Here is a 24,455-nt window from a genome sequence, read left to right on the forward strand (position 1 = left end):
CCTATTGTAAATAGTGCTGCAATGAACATTGGGGTACATGTGTCTTTTTGAATAATGGTTTTCTCTGGGTATATGCCCAGTAGTGGGATTGCTGCATCATATGGTAATTCTATTTTTAGTTTTTTAAGGAACCTCCATACTGTTCTCCATAGTGGCTGTATCAATTTACATTCCCACCAAAAGTGTAAGAGGGTTCCCTTTTCTCCACACCCTCTCCAGCATTTGTTGTTTGTAGATTTTCTGATGCTGCCCATTCTAACTGGTGTGAGGTGATACCTCATTGTACTTTTAATTTGCATTTCTCTAATAGTGATGTTGAGAAGCTTTTCATGTGCTTCTTAGCCATGTGTATGTCTTCTTCGGAGAAATGTCTATTTAGGTCTTCTGCCCATTTTTGGATTGGGTTGTTTGTTTTTTTAATATTGAGCTGCATGAGCTGTTTATATATTTTGGAGATTAATCCTTTGTCCGTTGATTTGTTTGCAAATATTTTCTCCCATTCTGACGGTTGTCTTTTCGTCTTGTTTATGGTTTGCTTTGCTGGGCAAAAGCATTTAAGTTTCATTAGGTCCCATTTGTTTATTTATTTTTTTTAATTTCCATTACTCTAGGAGGTGGATCAAAAAAGATCTTGCTGTCAAAGAGTGTTCTTCCTATGTTTTCCTCTAAGAGTTTTATAGTGTGTAGTTTTACATTTAGGTCTCTAATCCATTTTGAGGTTTTTTTTGTGTATGGTGTTAGGGAGTGTTCTAATTTCATTCTTTTACATGTAGCGGTCCAGTTTTCCCAGCACCACTTATTGAAGAGACTGTCTTTTCTCCATTGTATATCCTTGTCTCCTTTGTCATAGATTAGTTTACCATAGGAACGTGGGTTTATCTCTGGGCTTTCTATCCCGTTCCATTGATCTATATTTCTGTTTTTGTGCCAGTACCATATTGTCTTGATTACTGTAGGTTTGTAGTATTGTCTGAAGTCAGGGAGTCTGTTTCTTCCAGCTCTGTTTTTTTCCCTCAAGATTGCTTTGGCTATTCGGGGTCCTTTGTGTCTCCATACAAATTTTAAGATTTTTTGTTCTAGTTCTGTAAAAAATGCCATTGGTAATTTGATAGGGATTGCATTGAATCTGTAGATTGCTTTGGGTAGGATAGTCATTTTCACAATATTGATTCTTCCAATCCAAGAACAGGGTATATCTTTCCATCTGTTGGTATCATCTTTAATTTCTGTCATCAGTGTCTTATAGTTTTCTGCATACAGGTCTTTCCTCTCCCTAAGTAGGTTTATTCCTAGGTATTTTATTCTTTTTGTTGCAATGGTAAATGGGAGTGTTTCCTTAATTTCTCTTTCAGATTTTTCATCATTAGTATATAGGAATGCAAGAGATTTCTGTGCATTAATTTTGTATCCTGCAACTTTACCAAATTCATTGATTACCTCTAGTAGTTTTCTGGTGGCATCTTTAGGGTTCTCTATGTATAGTATCATGTCGTCTGTAAACAGTGACAGTGTTACTTCTTCTTTTCCAGTTTGTATTCCTTTTATTTCTTTTTCTTCTCTGATTGCTGTGGCTAAAACTTCCAAAACTATGTTGAATAATAGTGGTGAGAGTGGACACGCTTGTCTTGTTCCTGATCTTACTGGAAATGCTTTCAGTTTTTCACCATTGAGAATGATGTTTGCTGTGGGTTTGTCATATATGGCCTTTAATATGTTGAGGTACATATATAAACTTCACTTTTAGAACTGCTTTTGCTGCATCCGATAGGTTTTGGATCATCTTGTTTTCGTTGTCATTTGTGTCTAGGTATTTTTTGATTTCCGCTTTGATTTCTTCAGTGATCTCTTATTTAGTAACGTATTGTTTAACCTCCATGTGTTTGTTTTTCCCTGTACTTCATTTCTAATCTCATAGCATTGTGGTTAGAAAAGATGCTTGATATGATTTCAATTTTCTTAACTTTACTGAGACTTGATATGTGACCCAAGATGTGATCTATCCTGGAGAATGTTCCGTGTGCACTTGAGAAGAAAGTGTAATCTGCTGTTTTTGGATAGAACATCCTATAAATATCAATTAAATCTATCTTGTCTATTGTGTCATTTAAAGCTTCTGTTTCCTTATTTATTTTCATTTTGGATGATCTGTCCATTGGTGTAAGTGAGGTGTTAAAGTCCCCCACTAGTGTGTTACTGTTGATTTCCTCTTTTATGGCTGTTAGCAGTTGCCTGATGTATTGCGGTGCTCCTTTGTTGGGTGCATATATATTTATAATTGTTGTATCTTCCTCTTGGATTGATCCCTTGATCATTATGTAGTGTCCTTCCTTGTCTCTTGTAACATGCTTTATTTTAAAGTCTATTTTATCTGATATGAGTATTGCTACTCCAGCTTTCTTTGATTTCCATTTGCATGGAATATCTTTTCCATCCCCTCACTTTCAGTCTGTATGTGTCCCTATGTCTGAAGTGGGTCTCTTGTAGACAACGTATATATGGGTCTTGTTTTTGTATCCATTCAGCAAGGCTGTGTGTTTTGGTTGGAGCATTTAATCCATTCACGTTTAAGGTAATTATCAATATGTATGTTCCTATGACCATTTTCTTAATTGTTTTAGGTTTGTTTCTGTAGGTCCTTTTCTTCTCTTGTGTTTCCCACTTAGAGAAGTTCCTGTAGCATTTGTTGTAGAGCTGGTTTGGTGGTGCTGAATTCTCTTGGCTTTTGCTTGTCTGTAAAGCTTTTGATTTCTCCATTGAATCTGAATTAGATCCTTGCCAGGTAGAGTAATCTTGGTTGTAGGTTCTTCCCTTTCATCACTTTAAGTATATCATGTCACTCCCTTGTGGCTGGTAGAGTTTCTGATGAGAAATCAGATGTTCACCTTATGGGAGTTCCCTTGTATGTTATTTGTTGTTTTTCCCTTGTTGCTTTCAGTAAGTTTTCTATGTCTTTAATTTTTGCCAATTTGATTACTATGTGTCTCAGCGTGTTTCTCCTTGGGTTTATCCTGTATGGGACTCTCTGCTCTTCCTGGACTTGGGTGGCTATTTCCTTTCCTATGTTAGGGAAGTGTTCGACTATAATCTCTTCAAATATTTTCTCGGGTCCTTTCTGTCTCTCTTCTCCTTCTGGGACCCCTATAATGCGAGTGTTGTTGCGTTTAATGTTGTCCCAGAGGTATCTTAGGCTGTCTTCATTTCTTTTCATTCTTTTTTCTTTATTCTGTTCCGCAGCAGTGAATTCCACCATTCGATCTTCCAGGTCACTTATCCATTCTTCTGCCTCGGTTATTCTGCTATTGATTCCTTCTAGTGTAGTTTGCATTTCAGTTATTGTATTGTTCATCTCTGTTTGTTTGTTCTTTAATTCTTTTAGGTTTTTGTTAAACATTTCTTGCATCTTCTCGATCTTTGCCTCCATTTTTTTCCAAGGTCCTGGATCATCTTCACTATCATTATTCTGAATTCTTTTTGTGGAAGGTTGCCTATCTCTCCTTCATTTAGTTTTTTTTCTGGGGTTTTAACTTGTTCCTTCATCTGGTACATAGCCCTCTGCCTTTTCATCTTGTCTCCCTTTCTGTGAATGTGGTTTTTTTTCCCACAGGCTGCAGGATTGTAGTTCTTCTTGCTTCCGCTGTGTGCCCTCTGGTGGATGAGGCTATCTGAGTGGCTTGTGCTAGTTTCCTGATGGGAGGGACTGGTGGTGGGTAGAGCTGGCTGTTGCTCTGGTGGGCAGAGCTCAGTAAAACTTTAACCTGCTTTTCTGCTGATGGGTGTGGCTGGGTTCCCTCCCTGTTGGTTGTTTGGCCTGAGGCAACCCAACACTGGAGCCCACCTGGACTCTTTGGTGGGGCTAATGGCGGACTCTGGGAGGGCTCACGCCAAGGAGTACTTCTGCTGCCAGTGTCCTTCTCCTCACGGTGAGCCACAGCCACCCCATGCCTCTGCAGGAGAGCCCCCAACACTAGCAGGTAGGTCTGGTTCAGTCTCCTCTGGGGTCACTGCTCCTTCCCCTGGGTCCCGATGTGCACACTACTTTGTGTGTGCCCTCCAAGAGTGGAGTCTCTGTTTCCCCCAGTCCTGTCGAAGTCCTCTAATCAAATCCCGCTAGCCTTGAAAATCTGATTCTCTAGGAATTTCTCCTCCCATTGCTGGACCCCCAGTTTGGGAAGCCTGACGTGGGGCTCAGAACCTTCACTCCATTGCGTGGACTTTTGTGGTATAGTTCTCCAGTTTGTGAGTCATCCACCCAGCAGTTATGGGATTTGATTTTATTGTGATTGCACCCCTCCTACCATCTCATTGTGGTTTCTCCTTTATCTGTGGTAGTGGCGTATCCTTTTTGGTCAGTTCCAGTGTCTTCCTGTCGATGATTGTTCAGCAATTAGTTGTGATTCTGGTGTTCTGGCAAGAGGGAGTCCTGATCCCTTACTTGAAACACCTATCTTTCCAAAGATTATGACAAGAAGAAGGTTCAAATAAATAATAACGTTTCTTCACTTTAATGATAACTTAGAAACTCCACTTCCTTTTGCACCACCCTGGTCTCGCAGCTCCCGCCCCTGCTCCTCGGACCAGGTCCCCTATTTATTTTTTTAATACATCTTATTTGGAGTATAATTGCTTTACAATGCTATGTTAGTTTCTGTTGTACAACAAACTGAATCAGCCATATGCATACATATATCCCCACATCCCCTCCCTCTTGAGTCTCCCTCCCACCCTCCCTGTCCCACCCCTCTAGGTCTTCGAAAAGCACCGAGCTGATCTCCCTGTGCTATGTGGCTGCTTCCGACTAGCTAGCTATTTTACATTTGGTAGTGTATATATGTCCATGCCACTCTCTCACTTCATCCCACCTTACCCTTCCCCCTCCCCATGTCCTCAAGTCCATTCACTATGTCTGCATTTTTATTCCTGCCCAGCCACTAGGTTCATCAGTACCACTTTTTTTTTAGATTCCATATATATGTGTTAGCATACGATATTTGTTTTTCTCTTTCTGACTTACTTCACTCTGTATGACAGACTCTAGGTCTATCCTCCTCACTACAAATAACTCAATTTCATTTCTTTTCATGGCTGAGTAATATTCCATTGTATATATGTGCCACATCTTCTTTATCCATTCATCTGTCAGTGGACATTTAGGTTGCTTACATGTCCTGGCTATTATAAATAGTGCTGCAATGAATATTGTGGTACATATCTCTTTTTGAATTTTTTCAAAATGGTTTTCTCAGGGTATATGCCCAATAGTGGGATTGCTGGGTCATATGGTAGTTCTAATTTTAGTTTTTTAAGGAAACTCCATACTCTTGTCCATAGTGGTTGTATCAATTTACATTCCCACCAACAGTGTAGGAGGGTTCCCTTTGCACCGCACCCTTTCCAGCATTTATTGTTTCTAGATACTCTGATGGTGGCCATTCTGACTGGTGTGAGGTGATACCTCATTGTAGTTTTGATTTGCATTTCTCTAATAATTAGTGATATTGAGCATCTTTTCATGTGCCTCTTGGCTATCTGTATGTCTTCTTTGGTGAAATGTCTATTTAGGTCTTCCACCCATTTTTTAATTGAGTTGTTTGTTTTTTGATATTGATCTCCATGAGCTCTTTGTATATTTTGGAGATTAATCATTTAGATTTATAACTAGAACCAATATATACTTAAGGACAACTTGTAAATATGAAAAATAATGATTTTGACTATCCTAAATATAGAAAATACCTAATGAATATATTTAAAAGTAATTTTAATCTTCATAGCAGTGATGTGGCCCAGGGTTATTTTTAGCAAGGAGAAAATTAGACAACAAGTTGTATACAAAGAGTATTGAAGAAATTGTAGAATATCAGTTTTTCCTTTAAGATCGGTATACTTTTAATCAGCTTGTGTTAGCATAGGAGACAGAGACCCCAAAAAAAGCAAAGAATAATTATCAAAAGTATATATACCTAGTCTTCAAATTTCAACTGGATTGAGAAAAATTATATTCTTCTAATAATTTCCCAAATGGCAACTCCAGAAGTTTTTGGAAAATCCCAGTGTATTATAGGCACAATTATTTTTCAGAGTAAATTAAATCTAGAAACCTTGGCTTATTAAACCCAGACTTTTCAGATTTTGTAACCTGTTATTTTACTGATTTTTTGGAGCAGGGGAAATAGAAAGACTCTCATACCAAAATTCACCAAAATTTCTTGACCAGCTAAACTGGTATTGAAAGTAAAATCATGTATTTTTAGAAGTATTTTTTTAATCTTTAAAAAACAGTTTCAATGGAACTTCACTATTATTTAAAGAAGAAAAAATCAGTATGATTTTTGGCATTATTGGCTGGAATTTGTTGCTATAATTCCATAAAAGGACATCAGTTGATCATGCTTTTCTTCTGAGGTTGGGGAAAATTTACCTCTTCTACTTTATACTCCTGTGATAGGAGCATTTAACATTTAAATGCTCTTTTAACTGATCTGGCATATTACAGGTTACAGGGTATGAGAGGAAAATTAAGTTTACATATATACCATATATAAAGCAGATTTTCATTAATAATACATATTTATTTCAAAAGTAATAGTAATGGTAATAGTAAGTAATAATAAGGAATTGATGATCAGACAAGAGTATGATAACCATGAAGCAATCTCAAAATGATTTTTTGGTAAATAATATGGTTTGACGTATGAGAAGTGGTATGTGTTGAAACACGAAATTCTTCAAGCATTCTTTGATGATGATAGCATTCCTTAGGAATTTTTTAAAAATATTTTATGTACACCAAAAATACCAGTTTCATATTTTATCACTGTTAGAAAAAAAGGCTTTCCAGTAGTTTTCCTTTGGGTTGTAATTTTTTCCAGGGGCAGAAACTATGACAGATTATCCATTTCCACAAAAGTGAAGCTAGTCCACCATTCTGTGTTCAATCAAAGGTACAGTTCATCTATAAAGTGTTGTCATTGTGTGTTTCATGTAGAGAAAGAAACTAGTATGTCATAAATGCGCTGCAGTTATTTTCCATTTCTTGTTTCAGCAGCAATAAAAGGAGAGAGAGAGTTACACATTTATTTACTTGTCAGACTGGACAAAGTTCTTCAGAAAGAAAAATCGTATGCTACCTTAACCACTTTAGCAATTTTTGCAATCTAAAAGGAAAAAAAAAAGATTGATTTCTGTTTAGCCTGTTTTTTTTTTATTCTGTGGGTAACACTATTTTTTTTTTCCTAGACATTTCTCTCCCTCAAAATTAAGGGGTTATTTTAGAACCATTTTACCGTGTTTCTTGAAAAACTAAAGTTCTCTAGGAGACTGTCTGTTCTGTACTTGAATATGTAAGTACTAACCATGTCTGAAGGTATTGAGATAATAGATACATTCTGTTTACGTGCTTTGTAGTGAGTTATTGTTCTTAAGCCCGTAAGATGCAGCTACAAAGAAGATGTAAATGGAGAATTCACTCAATAAGCCAGAAAGAGTGTTACCAAACTAGACCTTTGGGTCCACTTGCCCACACACAGTAAAGCCAAGCTCTTGTGAAGGAAAGTGCAGCCTTTATTGAAAGGCCAAGTAAGGACCTGAACTCTCCCATGGATTTCAGGGAAGGGTTTTTAAAGGCAAGATGAGGGAGATAGTTGCAGGGTGCCTGGTAAGCTCCTGCATAATTCTCTGATTGGTTGATGGTGAGTTAACAGGATGGCGTCAAGGGATTAACATCATCAGTCCTCAGACCCCAGCTGGTCTGGGACCTACGTGCTTATAGTCATCATGCAGTTAGCTTCTTCTGTCTAGTGGGGGTTTTAGTATATGCAAAACAACTCAAGAGTATGTGTCAGATGCTGTTATCTATGTCCTTCAGGGAGGAACTAAAGATTCTGTGACTGTAAATTGTTACCATTTCTCCTGGTCCAACTACTATTTTTTGTTACTACGTGTTCACATTCTTTCAATCATTAATTCTTGAGCCAGGCTTTTATGACTCAGTGGAGGCCTGGGGGAATAAATATTTTCTACAAACAAGAGACAGGCGGAGGACATGTGGCCGGGGTGGGGGTGGTGGGGACGTTTGTCCTGGGAAGGCCCCACAAGGTCCTGCTCAGTTATAAGAAGAGAGAGAATTCTCTTTTTAGGCATTTAGTAAGTATAACACTGTGTTCACTTTTTAAAATCTAATAATTGGCATCATTTGGAGAATAATACACTAGTTCTAGAGGCAGAACAAAGAAAAGGTACATTGCCTCCCTTTTAAAATATTTACTTCTCTGATTAAGTAAAATCCAAAGAAAAACACAATGTAGATATGGGATACAATATCTTTCATAACCAGCAATGGTGATAAGACTTTCCAAAGAAGGATTCATCTAGTTCAGTGAAGCTCCATGAGCCTATGGGGAAGAGCCCTTTTCTGCAACTTGCATTTTTAGATATTTTCAACATCCTATGGAGTGTGGGTTCCTGGTGTTATCATATGTCAGGCCTTATTAATCAGACCATTTTATACAGATTGCCATCTGCAAACACATCTGTAACTGGGTCAACGTTGTTCTGATTAAATTACCATGACTATTTTTCTTTCTTTATCTTTCCTTTTTAAACATGGGATGTGAAGGCTCAGATTCGTACTAACGTAACATTTATCATCCATATGTGGCAATTTTCTTCTTTGAGGCAAAGCATGACAAATCATTTAAGTGTTCACATTAGGAGTGCTAATCCTCTATGTCAGGAGTAGTCAAACTATAATCTGTCAGCCAAATGAAGGCTGCAGTTTATTTTTCTATAACCTGTAGGCTAAGAATTGTTTTTACATTTTTACAAGGTGGTTACCCCCCAAAAAAAGAATCTGTGATGGCGACCTTATGCCATGCAAAGCGTAAAATATTTACTATTTACTATCTGGCCATTTAAGAAAAAAAAATTGGCAGATCCCTGTTATACCTGACGGCATTTATATATGCAAACATACAACATGTTCCTCTTTTGTTAAATCTCTCATTTTCAGCTCTTACATTTTTTCCTTAGGCTTGCAGCCTATTACCCTCCTCTTGTTTCATATGCCATAGGCACTAGAGAAGAGTGTGTTGTTGCTCATGTGTGTAATCAAATGAATTTAAATACAATTAACAGGGCTTCCCTGGTGGTGCAGTGGTTGAGAGTCCGCCTGCCGATGCAGGGGACACGGGTTCATGCCCCAGTCCGGGAAGATCCCACATGCCGCGGAGTGGCTGGGCCCGTGAGCCATGGCTGCTGAGCCTGTGCGTCTGGAGCCTGTGCTCCACAACGGGAGAGGCCACAACAGTGAGAGGCCCGTGTACTGCAAAAAAAAAATAATAATAATACAATTAACATAGGTCCTTTGTTTTTCACCCCTCTGGTGATGTAGTTAATTTAGTAATATTTGATTTATTTCATTCATTTTACCCAGAAAATATTAATAAACTATATATGTGTACAGCAAATAAGGTACAGCCCCTGACCTCACATGCTTATAGTTTGTGAAGACAGAAAATTAAATAGGCATCACAATCCCTTATCAAAATATTCAGTACTACTACATAACGTAGAGCAGGTCATAGTAGAGAGACAAAATCAAATGGTGAATACTATGGAAGGCATTTGGAGAACTTGAACTCTGCATTCTGAAGGCCTACTTGAAATTGTCCAAATGTAGGAGAAATATAGGGAGAGGAAGTTTATGTAAGGTTCCAGGGTTGTAGAGAAATGGTCCATTCTAGAGTGAAAATGATACAGTGCATGATTGGAAAGCTGGACATTTATAACCAAATTTCTAGCTTCATAGAGCCATAAACAGGGACACTGTGATTGTCCCAATATTTTCAAGAAAAAGTAAATAATTTTCTAGTAGTTGTAGCCTATTATTGACTTAAAAAATAAAGAAAAGAGAAAGATGGTGACAAAACATATATTTTCATGACAGCAAATCATTAGACCTTTTGAGAAACCCGTTTAACTAGAAAGCAGTTGTTCCATTAGAAAATAAAGCTCACTGGCAGTGTCATTTGGAACTTATAAGCAGTGTCAGTTTTCTTCTCTTAGGGAGTAAATGGTCAGCCATGCAGGTGTTATCAGCAGTAACGAGGCACTTCAGACTAGGGGACGTAGAGACCGAAGAGTGGGGTTTCATTTTATTTTCTCCAGTACATACAATCTTATTAACTTGAATATTAAAGCTAAATAGTTGGTTTCACAGTGCTTACTCTTAGCTGTGCTGTAGCCACTTGCCAAATATGACTATTAAAATTCAATTAACTTAAATTGATTTGAAAACTCAGTTTCTTAGTCATACCAGCCACACTTCAGATGCTCAACAGCTACATGTGGCTAGTGGCTACTGTATTGGGCAATGGAGATTTGGACATTTCCATCATCATAGAGTGTTATCTTGGAAAGGACTAGCAGTTGCATTAATTACAGTAAAGTCATTTCTGTTAAGTTCTCTAAATAGATGTTATTTGTCATATACCCATTCAGACAAGTTTTTCTTTTGCTATTGTACTTAAAGGGTTCAATCTTTGAATTTCAATTCTTTTTGTCTTAGCTAGATATGAATTCCTTCCAAGTTTTCTTCTTCGCATGGGATCCACAACATACAAAGCATTTGCAGCCATATTTACTTCTCAAGACTTAGATTTTAAATGTTTTCGTTGAAGTTAACATAAAGAAAACATATGAAGTTAACATAAAGAAAAGCGCCTATATAGCTCAGTAAATCATGTCAAAGTGAACCCATACATGGACCCTAACTAAAGTCAAGAAACAGAATATCCTTTGCTATAATTGTATTTATTGAGTAATTAATGTTTTTAAAAGAGTAGATTTTTAGGTTCTTTCTGTTTTTTTAATGTGATTAAATCTAAAGTTTCACTGAGTAAATTTTGGTTTATTCAAGAAATATTTAGACAGTTTTTTTAATTGTCAGTTTTTCTCTTATTTTCTTCCTTCATGATTCTCATAGTGTTGGCCTCCTTTGTTAATTATATTAATTCTCACTTCCTTAGCCATAGTTTAGAGATGTATATGGAGCTGAGGGGAGTGTAGACAAAGGCCAAATAATAAAATATTGAAGTTATCATATTCTACAGTTTAATTCTTTGACTGTTGGTTTTTACTAGCATTCCATATTCTGAAAATCTGAACCACACATCTAAATGATAAAACCACATACTAAGTGAGAATGGCCAGATATATTATTAATTTTTTTAGAGTAACCTTTTCTTTGAAGTATAACAGTCATGCAGAAATGTAATCCAACATTAGAGACGTTGCATGTCATTAAAAATATTCTTCCACAATTTAAAAAGCTGCAAGGTATTCCATCCCACAGATGTACCATGATTTAGCTTTCTAACTCCTGTTGCAGGTTTCTGGCTTTTTATCTAGTCATCTTACCCCTCTTTCCATAATTCTGCAAAAATGAATTTATCTGTGTTTAATATCTTTGTGCCAATTTCCAATTTTTCCTTAGAATAAAATTCCTAGAGGCGGAATTTCTGAGTCAAAAGGCGTGTGCATTTTTTGTTTGTTTGTTTGTTTGTTTTTTGCGATACGCGGGCCTCTCACTGTTGTGGCCTCTCCCGTTGCAGAGCACAGGCTCTGGACGCGCAGGCTCAGCAGCCATGGCTCACGGGCCCAGCCGCTCCGCGGCATGTGGGATCTTCCCGGACCGGGGCACAAATCCGTGTCCCCTGCATCGGCAGGCGGACTCTCAACCACTGCACCACCAGGGAAACCCCCTAATAAACCATATCTAAAATAAAACTTCACTGAATCAGTTTGAGAAGTAGGCCAGTCTTCATTGTAGGTGTTTAACAGCAATGGTAGTTTGATAATTTGAAGTGAAAATTAATTTCCACAGGTATTCATCACAGTTTTACTTATTATAGATGAAGCATTCTTAATTGAGTATTCGTAGACACTTAGGATGAGCTTTAAATTATTTGACTCCCTGAAATAGTATGCAAATCCTGAGGTTGTGTGTATATTGGGATGGTCCATACCTTGATCATATAGATTAATCTACTTAATTTCTGAATTTGTTCTTCCTTCTCTATCCCTGCCACCACTTCCCTAATTCAAGGCTTCAGCATGTCTTACACAAATTGGTTTGTTGTACTTGGGCGGGGGGACATGGCTTGTCCCACTAAAGCCATCTTTTATATAACCATTGGAGAGCTCTAGCAGCTATGGAAAATACATGGTAAAGATGAATATAAGCATTAATTTGATTATCTTGTCAATTCCCTGTAGTGGTTCGCATCTGAACTATAACTGGTGAACAAGTTTTGCTGTCATCTGCTCCAGGTGGAAAAATTCATCCTTTGTCTCTCTTTGCTTTGAACTCAGTGTTTTCCAGCTCTTTGGCATGTTCTTTCTTATCCCTGTCCCCCTAGATATCTCTATTAATACTATATAATTTGACTAAGGCATTCCCTTCTTTTCTTCAGGAATCCTTTACAGGCTGTTACTTTTCTTCATGCCTCTCTAACTCATACCTGGGACTATCCCTATCATTATAATTACCATAGCATGTGTGTGCAACTTTAGTGTGTGTGTATATCATGTTTCACTTGACATTGATCTTCTTGAAAGTAGGGCCTATGTTATTAATTTTTATATTCCTGGAGTCAGGCACAAGACCTGGGACACCAAAGGTGCTCAATAAATATATGGCAAATGAGTGAATGAATGACTGAATGAAAATGGATTTTCAGGTCTGCTCATTAATTTAAAATAATTCATTTCAACTAGAACTTGTTCTTATAATATACACATTAAAGACCTGATAATTCTAATTCTAATAATATGACTTCTGAAATTATAATACGTTTAACTTGGTGAACTTTTTATAGTAAGAACATGCAAGTCTCACAGTCATATGTGTCTGGACCCCTTTACACCAGCATTTGAAGAGATCAGAAAGGTCATCATTTCACAACTGAGGAATGGGTGGGGGGTGTTAACTTCAGTGGGTAGGTGTGAAGCAGCATGGTATTATATCACCCCAATTTACCAGTACTGTATACCAGGGTCAAAGACATTGGACCACTTTGATCCTTACATTTCCCCTCTTTAAAGTGAAATAAGGATGACCAGTTCACAGAGAACTCCTTTCATCGTTTTGGTATATTCCCTACCACACTTTCTCCAATGTAGTTTTTCGTTTGAATTAATGGGGAAGAAAAGGAAAGGAAAGTAAGAGAGAGAAAAAAAGGAGAGAATGAGTTAAAACTACAAAACTTATGAAAGTAGTAGAATCTAATATTTATTGTTATCTTTTACTGTTTGTGCTTTTTAAGTGTGGTCTTTGGTGACTACATAGTATTCCTTAACGAGAATGCACCATATGTGTTTAACAGCATCCCCATTTTGGGACAGTAGGAAAGTTTCCATTTTTAGCCACGTACGTGTAATACGGCCTTGAGGGTGGAGCGTTGCCTGTGTGTTTGGAATCACTGCCATACTGTTGGCTCTGAGGAATGGAAGGCTCTCCTGTAGATACTCCAAAACTCTGCACCTGTGTGCCTTGCCACAGCAGTGTGTCGGTCCCTCTTCACCAGCAACTCTCTGACCATCCATTACAGTTGAGATTAGCCATCTTTCAAGAGAATGGAAACTGTCTCATTCCCCTTCACACACTACTTGGACCTTCTTCTTGTGCTCATGAGGCACTTTTGAGAACTTGACTCTCTCTTGATCCCTTCAAGGGGATCCAGTATGTGTGGTGGCATTTCTGACATCTGAGAGGGAAACAGCTGTATTTGAAAATATGAAGTTAGTAGATGAGCAAGATGCTCTTTGGGAAAGAAGAAGAACGAATGTTTTCTTTGAGAAGTTGAGCAGTCACTGTAACATACAGTAGACGATTCATGTCTCTGTGTAAATTGAATTGTGATTATCTTTCCCATACACTCAAAGCCTTATTTATTTTGAGTACGTTATATAGATGCCGCTATCCACAGGATGCAGAGAGGATCCTATGTAATGTGTCACCCTCGACACTGCAATAGAAAGAACTCATTTGCTTACCATGTTATACATATTGGTCTGCATTTCCCCAGGCTGTGAATTACTCCCTTCCAAGGAATTTCTGCCTTGGAAGGATCATTAACTCTTTGAGGGTACCAGCAAATCAGGTAGCAGATTCACCTTTTGTGAACTAAAATTCTAAATCCAGAAAAGACGATGAGAGTTCTGAAGTCCATCTCCCTATCTTTGTAAGAGGATCATCTCAGTAAGGAATGATTAAGATTGTGATTTTTAAGGAGGCATTCCTAGATTCAATTCCTTCCTCCATAAGGTTTAAAATTCCTCTATGCCTCAGTTTTCTCATAGGTAAATAATATCTACCATATAGTTTATTATGAGGATTAAATGATAGATAGAACTTAGATACTAATAAGAACTCAATAGGGAATTCCCTGTCAGTCCAGTGGTTAGGACTCTGTGCTTCTACTGCAAGGGCCACAGGTTCAATCCCTGGTCTGGGAACTAAGATCCCGCATGCTGTGTGGTGTGGCCAAAAAAAAAAAAAAACCCACAAACTCAATAAAAGCTAGCTATCATATTATTAGTCTTATTATTATTGTCATTATTAATTTGATGAGCTTCAGAAAAAATTGTGCACCTTTCTTCATGCCGTTGAGACCTGACTGTCCCTTTAAAACCTGCTACTCTGAAATAATAACCAACCCCAAGTAAACCTAGTCAGTGGAGAAGAATTACGGCCATTTTCTTTCCTTTTTTTTTTTAACTTTAAAAAAAGAGCATTACAGATAACCCCAGTTATACAGATTTTTTGTTGTTTCATTCCATTTAAGCTCTTAGGAGCACAAAGTTTTAGGTCTCTAGTCTCTTAAAGTAGTAAATTGTTTAAGCAAGAAAATAGCTGCATTGATAGGATCCTGATTAGCTTATTGGCATTTGGCTTTGTGGATGCAAATGCTGAGCAAAGATTTAGGATGCAAAGATCTAGGAAAGCGGTGTTTAAGACCAGCTCTGCCTCTTAGCGTTGTGACTGTGGACTACTCAGTGCCTCTACTTTTCAGATTCTTATCCAAATTATGGGACTTGGTAATCTCTGAGATACCTAGAAGAGCTAATATCCTGTGATTGATTCAGAAAGGAATCATGCTTTAAAGAATGGGGAATGAATTCTGCTCCTAGTTCCTCAGGTAAACTATTATTATGGTATAATAAATTGTTGGGAAAATTATTCTAATTTTCCTTGCCATTGGATAGATACAGCCATTGAAGCATTTCAGGTGAGAATAGGTTGTCTGGACAGCACCACAAAACCACTGCTGGGCTGGATTAAGTTCCTGACATAACAAGCTGATATAAAAGGTTATCAGAAGTGAGTTAGCCACACAGAGAATTGGCAGGTGTAGCCACTATCAGCAAAGCTTTGTCTGTCAACAGTGTTCCTAAAGGAATCACCTTCTCAGCAATGCCACTGTCCCTGCAAAGTCATTCTCTCTGTAGCTTTGAGAAACTCACTTCTTGGTACAGCCAAACCCTTTTCTATTCAATGTGTCTGCCATCTTTTGAGAAGAGCTTCCACCATAACGTGTCATGTTCATTTCTGTGACTTCATAGTATTTGGCACTTTCTGGGTCTTGAAACAAACACAGTGTCAGCAAACTCATTTCTTCATCCAGGAGGAAAGGGCCAGGTTGTTGTTGCCCAGTTGTTGCTGGTGGACAGAGGCTCTGTTTCCAGGTTTTCAGGGTCCTGGTATACCTGTGTTTACCTTGGAAACTAAGACATGCTGGGGTTTTTTGTTTTTATTTTTGTTTTTTAATCAGGGGTATAGTTGCTTTACAATGTTGTGCTAGCTCCTGCGGCACAGTGAAGTGAACCCGCCACATGTATACACATATTCCCCTCCTTTTTGGATTTCCCTCCCATCCAGGTCACCAGAGAGCACCAAGTAGAGTTCCCCTTGCTATACAGCACATCCTCACTAGTTTTCTATTTCATGCTGGCTTTATCTCAGAAATCACTCTTATCCCTGCACGTCTTGGTTCACCTGTGAGTGAAGACTAGAAACTTCTCTTTTTATCTGACCTCTTGTTTAAAGAAGAGTATTTTGATGTTCTGTTGACACACTGATTACGGTGGAGCAGTGTCTGACTCAGCAATTAGGGTTTAGTCAGCACTTAGGGCAAAAACCATGTATAGTAAAAAAATGCCTTTAGAAATCCGTTAAGTTTGACATAAAGTGCAGCGTAAGTAGATTTGTGTACAATTCTATGAAGTAAAATACGTATGTGAAAAATGCATATCTTCAAACTAGAACCACACTGCACACACTGCAAGCTGATTACTCTGAGAGAGGTTCCCAGGGACCGACACCCCTTGTAGGCACAGTTAATTTGTGTCTCCCTGTTCACTACCCTCCTGGTTATATTTAGTGCATGGAAGGGCAGGCAGACTCACTCAGGCTACTTAAATTCTTGTTCCTCTCCTTCTCTCTTTATCTCCCTAGATGTGTACAATTAGAATATTATAAGCTAAATACCCAAATGATGTGGCTCCTCTATAGCTAGGGTTAGCTCTATATTCATAGAGGGGAAAGATGATTTAAAAGATGTTTCAGTAATAGGCTGCTGCAGAGAATCAGTTTAAATTACTTTTTTTTTTTTTTTTTGCGGTACTAGGGCCTCTCACTGTTGTGGCCTCTCCCGTTGTGGAGCACAGGCTCAGTGGCCATGGCTCACAGGCCCAGCCGCTCCGCGGCATGTGGGATCTTCCCGGACCAGGGCACGAACCCGTGTCCCCTGCATCGGCAGGCAGACTCTCAACCACTGCGCCACCAGGGAAGCCCTAAATTACTTTTTGATGCATCAAAGAACACTTATTGAGCACCTATGTTACGGACTCAGTGTTTTGTGTGCCCCCTCGAAATGCATATATTGAAACCCTAACCCCCAGTGTGATGGTTGGAGGGCCTTTGGGATGTAGTTAGGTTTAGGGTGATGCCCTCATGATGAGATTCGTGTCCTCATAAGAAGAAGAGACAGGAGAGTCAACTCCCTCCCCACAAGCACACATGGAGGAAAGGCTATGTACGCACAAGCTGGAAGGAGGCCCTCTGTAGCCAGGAATCAGCTCTCACCAGACACTGAATCTGCTGGCACTTTGATCTTGGACTTCCCAGCCTTCAGAACTGTGAGAAATAAATGTCTGTTGTTTAAGACACCTGGCCTGTGGCATTTTGTTATGGCAGGCTGAGCTGACTAAAACAACTTACTGTCCTCTTGATCTGGATTTTTTAAACCAGGGAAAGAATGCTGTTGCCTGCATGTGAATGTAAACGTGATACATAATAGAGATGACATTACAGATCACTGAAGAAAAAAATGGACTGGTAAATAACTAACCTGGAAGTACTATGTTATCCATATAGAAAAAAAAAATCTATACCATTCAAATATAAAAAAAATCTGTTGCATTTAGGTTAAATACCTAATTATGTAAATAAAATTTAAAAAATAAAATGTAAGATGATTTCTTATAAACTTAAAATAAGAATGAGTTTCTTTAATGAAATGTAAAATTCGAACCTTGAATAAAAGAGTTGACATATTGATCCACATAAAAATATCCTGTTCAATAAAAATCACTATAAACAGCCAAGTCACAAACTGGGAGTAGATGTTTGCAACACATGTAAACAATGTAGGATCAATATTTCATAGTTATAAAGCATTTCTATAAATTAGCAGGACAGTAACTAATAGGAAAATGGACAAATGAGGATCGAAGCAGGCAATTTCTAGAAGGGACCATACTGGACTGATGGATAAAGAATTGATAAGATGTTCAACTTCACTAGAAATTGGTGAAATATATGAGAAACAAGGAGATCTAGGAAATCGGTAAAATATTTTAAATTCTTACAATACCAAATATTGGTAAGGGTGTTTAGAAAGGGACATTTTTAGACCCTATTGTCTTTTGCATAGCTTGATAAGCCTAATTTGCAGAACAATTGTGTAGTATCTAGTAAGTAAAATTGTACCCATTTTTAACCTAGCAGTTCTGTTACTAGCTGTGATTTTAGAAAAACTCCCTAGTATATGAGCAGGGAAACATATACAGACTTAATTATGGAATCATTTGCATTAAAAAATTAAATACAGTACATAATGTTTATTACAAGGTCTTTCTTTTACTTGTTTTTTCATGTATTTATTTATTCAGTTTACATGGTCTATACATAAAATCACTTTAAAACCTCTAAATTATCTCATGTCCATTAAATGGAAACAGTAATGCTAGGCCTGTTTAAATTACAAGAAAAAATCACTCTATACCAACAAAGTGTTTTAAAAAACCAAGGTCAAAGGAAGTAGTCTTGGGGGAGAGGCATTCCTGAGCTGGTGGCTGGATCCCAGGAGCTGCTGGGCGAAAGAAGGAAAAAGATGCTTTCAGACAGGAGTGGTTTGATTAGAGCCCAGTGACACAGCTAAAGGGAGTTAATCATAATTCCATGTCTATGTCCAACATAGTAAATCTCAAATGCAGTGTCAAGAGAAAAATAAAAAAAAGCATATGCCATGGCAAAAAGACAAAAAGACTAACAGCATTTATCGGGTGTTATTCTATGTTGAGCATGTTGTAAATACAGTTTATATAAAGTTTAAAGTAACAGGGAAAATATTGCAAATATTGTTTAGGGAGAAATATTTTGTAAAAGAATAATATGGACAGTAATGATAATCACCAAAGTCATTAGAGGGAGTGCCTGGGAAAGGGCTGGTGGGGGAGGATGTGGGAGATTGAGCAGCAGTTCACAGAAAGCTTTAGCTATATCTCTATATCTGTGAAGACCTAGTCCATTAAAAACAAAAAGTTTTGAGGCAAATTTGGCAAACTGAATCTGTGGTGTGGTGAATATATGAATATACATTACTTTTTCCCCTAGGTAAGTTTTAGTCTATTTGAAATATTCTAAATGTTTAGAAATTTTAAAATTGCCATTGCAGTTATTTTTGCAGTGTGTTTAACTTAGCAGCTTTGTGAAAATGTATGGCAACACAGGGTAAATTGCCCTATACTTAATATCTCCAGTGGTAACAAGGCATTATTTAGAAATTTCACCCAGAATTCACCTCTGTAAACTCTGCAGTAATGAAGTAGTTAAGTTCAGGACTTCTATATTGATCAGCATTGCTTTGAATATAATTCAACGATTAGTGCTAGAGGAATACACACCTGTGGGAAGGCAGAATGAACTAAGAGGACTCAGATCATCTATGGATTCACTGCATATTTACATTTTTATATGTTTACAGTGGAAAAAAGTTAAGTTGCACAATGAAAGCATTAAGAAATATGCTTAAAACTTCCTGCTCAACAAAAAATGCTATAAACAAATTTAGTCAACTCACACACTGATTTTAAAATCATTAAATCTGAAGACATTGCCTCCATTTTCTTGAGTTTAGTTAGGACACTTCTGGCTGCTTAATATGAATTTTCAGATTTAAATTGGAGTAAAGAGAATGAATGAAGAATATGTATAAAAAATTAATAGGTATCTTTAAAATTTTTTCTATTAGTTTTCTTTGGTTACATTTAGATATCATGCCAAAAAAAAAGCAAGTACTAAGAATGGAAAACAAAGATTTTTCAGCTGAGAGGATTTATGACTTTATTATCAAATATGTAGTCAGTCATTCAAGCAACAGTTAGTTATTGAGTATGTGCTCTGTGCCAGGTACAGTTGTGCTGAGGAAGGAGCAGAGAACAAAGTAAATGAGAAACCCCTGCCCTCATTTTATTTGTGCTCGAAGGAGGAAGGGGTAGAACTTACTTTCTCATCATCTAGTGCCCATATACAAGGAAACCTACTAAATGGTAATTGAGAATCTTTGTGGTTTGGGGAAGGAAAGGGGTGGGGGGAGTGCACTGAATGGGATTTCTTGGATAACCGTAATTACAGAAGGAAAACACGCACTGGCTTCTCCTATTATATAAATGAGAACGTTTATAGTAATTTTCTGAGAATGGCATTCTCAAATGTTTTAAGTGCAGAAGAAGAATAAATGGTCGAGTCTGCTTTTCAGCTGTGCTATGACTGCCTGTTTTACTCTTTTTCCTTCCCAACTCTACTGAGCTTATTACTTGATTGATGGGTTTTTCGTTTTCTTTTTTTTTCCCTGAAGAGTAAATTATTGTCTTTATTCAGTAAGGAGTTCAAGTGAAATGTAAAGTACTCTTTTATTCAACTAGCTCTTTACTTTCTTGTTAAGACCTTCTGTGTGTGTCAGGCACGGTCCCAGGCTCTGTGTGTTCAGAAATGCACAGCTCCTCCTCCAGGGGGTCTGTGGTCTAACAGGCCAAATGCCAGTGCCAGTTGTCATGCAGCATGGCAGGTGATCTTAAGGAGGGCTAGACATAGTTCTGAGTGAGCAGTCCTGCCTGAGGTTCAGAAGCTGTGTAGCTGGAAGATTTTTTTCGTTGTTGGGGCTTCAAAAATGAGTGATGGTTTGCCAGATGTGAAGTGTGAGGTGGGCTTCCCAGCAACTTCACAACTCCGTGACTCCCGTCTGTCACTCAGTGCATTCATTGCCTCAACGTGCCGTAGCTTCTGTATGTCATTCATTCGGTCATTCATTTATCCATTGATTTATGCCATCAAATTTAGTATATGTATTATACTCCTTTTGTGGGCCATTTGCTAAGCAGTAGTGAAATGTGTAAGAAAGATGCTGCATTTACCTTCATTTTATATGTCAACACCAATGGCTAGAGTTATTGGCACGTAGGCATTCTAATCCAAAGATTTTTGAATTCAAAATATTGGGTTGGCCAGAAAGTTCCTTTGGATTTTTTGTAACATCCACGGAAAAACCCGAAGGAACTTTTGGCCAACCCAGTGTGTGAGTTATTATAGTCAGATGGGTAACATGACTTGGTTTTGAATAGAAGTACTTAGTTATATTCTACAGTGAACAAGAGCATTTAGAGGTTATATAATGCATCTGATCATAGTATCGAACCTGATCAGAAAAACAAAGAAAACGGAATTCTTCTGGAGCTTGCTTTATATACTTGTTTCCACACAATCCAAATAATTCCCATTCACTACAATTCTGGGAGAACACAAGAGCACACAGCAATTTTAGGTAGGTTATCTTGTTGGTTCTGACAGCATCCCTATGGATCATGAATATAGACTCCATGACTTTTCCAGAAACATAGGAATAGTATGTGGTAGAACTCTAACTTGATTCTAGTGTTCACTTCACCATGCCCATGAGAAAACTCTGAAATTCCTAGATGCCTCTCATACTTTTTTTTCTTCTGATATATCTTTTTATAGTTTTAAAGTAACTTTTTTTTCCTTACTTAGCTTTCCTTTAACAAGAAGGCAAATATTTTCTTTTTTTTTTAAGTAAAATAAGTAAAACAGTGGGGTAATGTAGCTACCAATATAAAAATGTTTACATTTCTAAAATATGGTAGATTTAGGGAACTGTGAACATAGCCATTTGTGTGTGTGTGTGTGTGTGTATAGAAATATAATTTCAATAAATTAGATTTCGTCACAAATACAAAATTATATTTTTAAACATATTGATATTTCACTTCATCATATGATATAACCACGTGCTGAAAATGAAGATGAATTTGGAATTTCAAAGTCACACGCAAAAGTATAATCCATCAATGGTCCTCATTCTTCTTGGTGAATCCTTCCCTTTTAGGGTATTTCCTTTCACTGAAATGACTGGACATAAGGCATGTCAATGCAAAACATAAGTGAAGAATTTAGAGAAGCTAAATTTTACCAGGGGAATAGATGGGAAGTAGAGATTAAGGAAGCAGGGAGCCATGGAAAAATGTTGGGTGGAATTGAGAGGGGCTTAATGTAGCGTAAGGGAGATGGGCTTTCAAGAGAGCTCCGAAGTCGGACGAGTGGAAACAAGAAAGTGATAGAGAGCTATAAGGAAGGGTCAGCAACTGTTTAGTAACTGTGCGCCTCTGCAAGACCCCAGTGCCTGGTGTTGTGGACTCAGTGGAGTTCTCAATATTCTTGAGGTCTGGAAAAACATGTTCTCGTCAGATGAGAAGAAAAGATCTAGAAAAGATAAAGCAAGTCTGAGAGGTGGAGTAGAAATTGAAATTTAGGACTATTGTTGTCAGTGGCACACTATGAGCAACTTTTAAAAGGCTTGTTAGGGTAAAAATGCACTTTTTGGCTTTTTAAGAAAGCATACCATGAAGAAAGAAATAATTGATCATATACTCAGAGCTAAGCATAACTATTGGCTTGCTGTCCCTACCATAACAACCAAAAATTGAGGGGAAGGGAGAGCAAAGATGCTGATCTTGGGAGCTTCAGATTGCCACAGCAGCCAGCAAACAACGATTGGACCGTGGATCAGTATTTCAAGCAAACAGTCTTGACTGTTTTACCAGCATAATCCCAGGACCTTCACTTTAAGCCAATGTTCTTTGCCCTAAGAAAGCGTCACACAAAACATTTGTTTCTTTGTGACTGAAGAACAATTAATTTAGTTCAACTCACTTTGTTGAGCATGTACTATATGAAAAAACCGTACCTAGTCCATAAATCCTAGTTCTCCATGACCATAACCACTGGAGGCTGCTGTTTCAACATACCAACAGAGGCAGTGAATCTCTAGAAGCAAAACAATCTAGGCCAAAACAAATTAGTAAAGGATGTCTGAGGGTAAGTGGTTTTTTTTAATTGATATAAAATTTATATCCAGTGAAATGCACAGTTGAGTACTCTCTTCTACATGATTTTTTTTCCACCTTGAATTCTGTGAAACCAGTTTGCCCTGGTCTTTCTCCTACACCTTTGGCTATTCCACCCCACTCTCATCATAGTTACCTATCGCTTCACTAAATGTTGATATTCCAATGTCTGACTTCTTCTCTTCTCAGGTTACATATTCTCTTTATACTGTGTTGCTTTCAATAACCTCATCAACATCACATCTACAAATCTAGACCCTATTTCCCATCTGCTCCATTCGTATATATCCAGCAAGCAATGGGACCTCTTTGCTTAGTGGTCCCATAAGAACTTTAAATTTGTCATGTGCAAAAATGAACTTATTGCCTCTCACTACAAACATGCTTTTAATTATGTTTTCATTATTAGCACTAAGGAAAACATACTATTCAAAACAATTCAAGCAATCGAGCACTTTTGTGTGATAAGGGATGTGTCAAACATTATAAATCAGGTAACCCTCTTTTGGGAGAACTGATAGTTTAGCCATTTATTCACGCCAAACCTGGCCATCATTCTGGAGCTTTCCTCCTTCCTCATTGCACCCACCCAGAATCCCCCCAAAATTTCACCTCCCCCTCGTCATCGTGGTCCTTGCTTCTTTCTCTGGAATCTCTCAAATCTGTTTCTTTCTTCAATCACTGTCCTTGTCAAAAATCTTTCTACTTTCTTTCCAGACTTCCACACAGGGAGTATTGTTACAACAGATTCAGACTCCGTTCCTTAGGCATAGAGGTAACGGAGGGATGAATTCTGATTGGAGATTTACTCATCAACCATGTATTGAGTTTCTGTTAGGCATAAAATAAGTCTATTAAAGTAGCAGAACAGAATTAGTCCGAGTGGAGCAAACGAGCTGAGTGGTTGAGTAGTCGAGTCCCGGAGACCGGTAGCGCTTGCAGCATGGCTGACCAGCTGACTGAAGAGCAGATTGCAGAATTCAAAGAAGCTTTTTCACTATTTGACAAGGATGGTGATGGAACTATAACAACAAAGGAGTTGGGAACTGTAATGAGGTCTCTTGGGCAGAATCCCACAGAAGCAGAGTTACAGGACATGATTAATGAGGTGGATGCTGATGGTAACGGCACAATTGACTTCCCGGAATTTCTGACAATGATGGCAAGAAAAATGAAAGACACAGACAGTGAAGAAGAAATTAGAGAAGCATTCCTTGTGTTTGATAAGGATGGTAATGGCTATATTAGTGCAGCAGAGCTCCGCCATGTGATGACAAACCTTGGAGAGAAGTTAACAGATGAAGAGGTTGATGAAATCATCAGGGAAGCAGATATTGATGGTGATGATCAAGTAAACTATGAAGAGTTTGTACAAATGATGACAGCAAAGTGAAGACATTGTACAGAACGTGTTAAATTTCTTGTACAAAATTGTTTATTTGACTTTTCTTTGTAACTTATCTGTAAAAGGTTTCCCCCTATTGTCAAAAAAATATGCATGTATAGTAATTAGGACTTCATTCCTCCATGTTTTCTTCCCTTATCTTACTGTCATTGTCCTGAAACCTTATTTTAGAAAAATTGATCAAGTAACATGTTGCATGTGGCTTACTCTGGATATCTCTAATAGGCCCTTCTGCACATCTAAACTTAGATGGAGTTGGTCAAATGAGGGAACATCTGGGTTATGCCTT

At 37.8% G+C, this 24,455-nt stretch overlaps 1 protein-coding gene across 1 annotated transcript; it reads left to right on the plus strand.

Moving 5' to 3' along the window:
- The first annotated feature begins 23,635 nt into the window (after positions 1 to 23,635).
- LOC125961825 (calmodulin-1-like) lies at positions 23,636 to 24,173 on the plus strand. The gene has a single exon (XM_049700857.1). It carries the CDS (start codon positions 23,705 to 23,707, stop codon positions 24,152 to 24,154), a length of 450 nt encoding a protein of 149 aa, XP_049556814.1. The 5' UTR covers positions 23,636 to 23,704; the 3' UTR covers positions 24,155 to 24,173.
- Positions 24,174 to 24,455: the final 282 nt, after the last annotated feature.

Source organism: Orcinus orca, chromosome 17 (genome assembly GCF_937001465.1).
Source record: "Orcinus orca chromosome 17, mOrcOrc1.1, whole genome shotgun sequence".
Lineage (NCBI taxonomy): Eukaryota > Metazoa > Chordata > Mammalia > Artiodactyla > Delphinidae > Orcinus > Orcinus orca.

Coding starts and splice junctions, on each gene's coding strand:
- LOC125961825 (XM_049700857.1), top strand. CDS start 23,705: ATGGCTGACCAGCTGACTGAAGAGCAGATTGCAGAATTCAAAGAAGCT.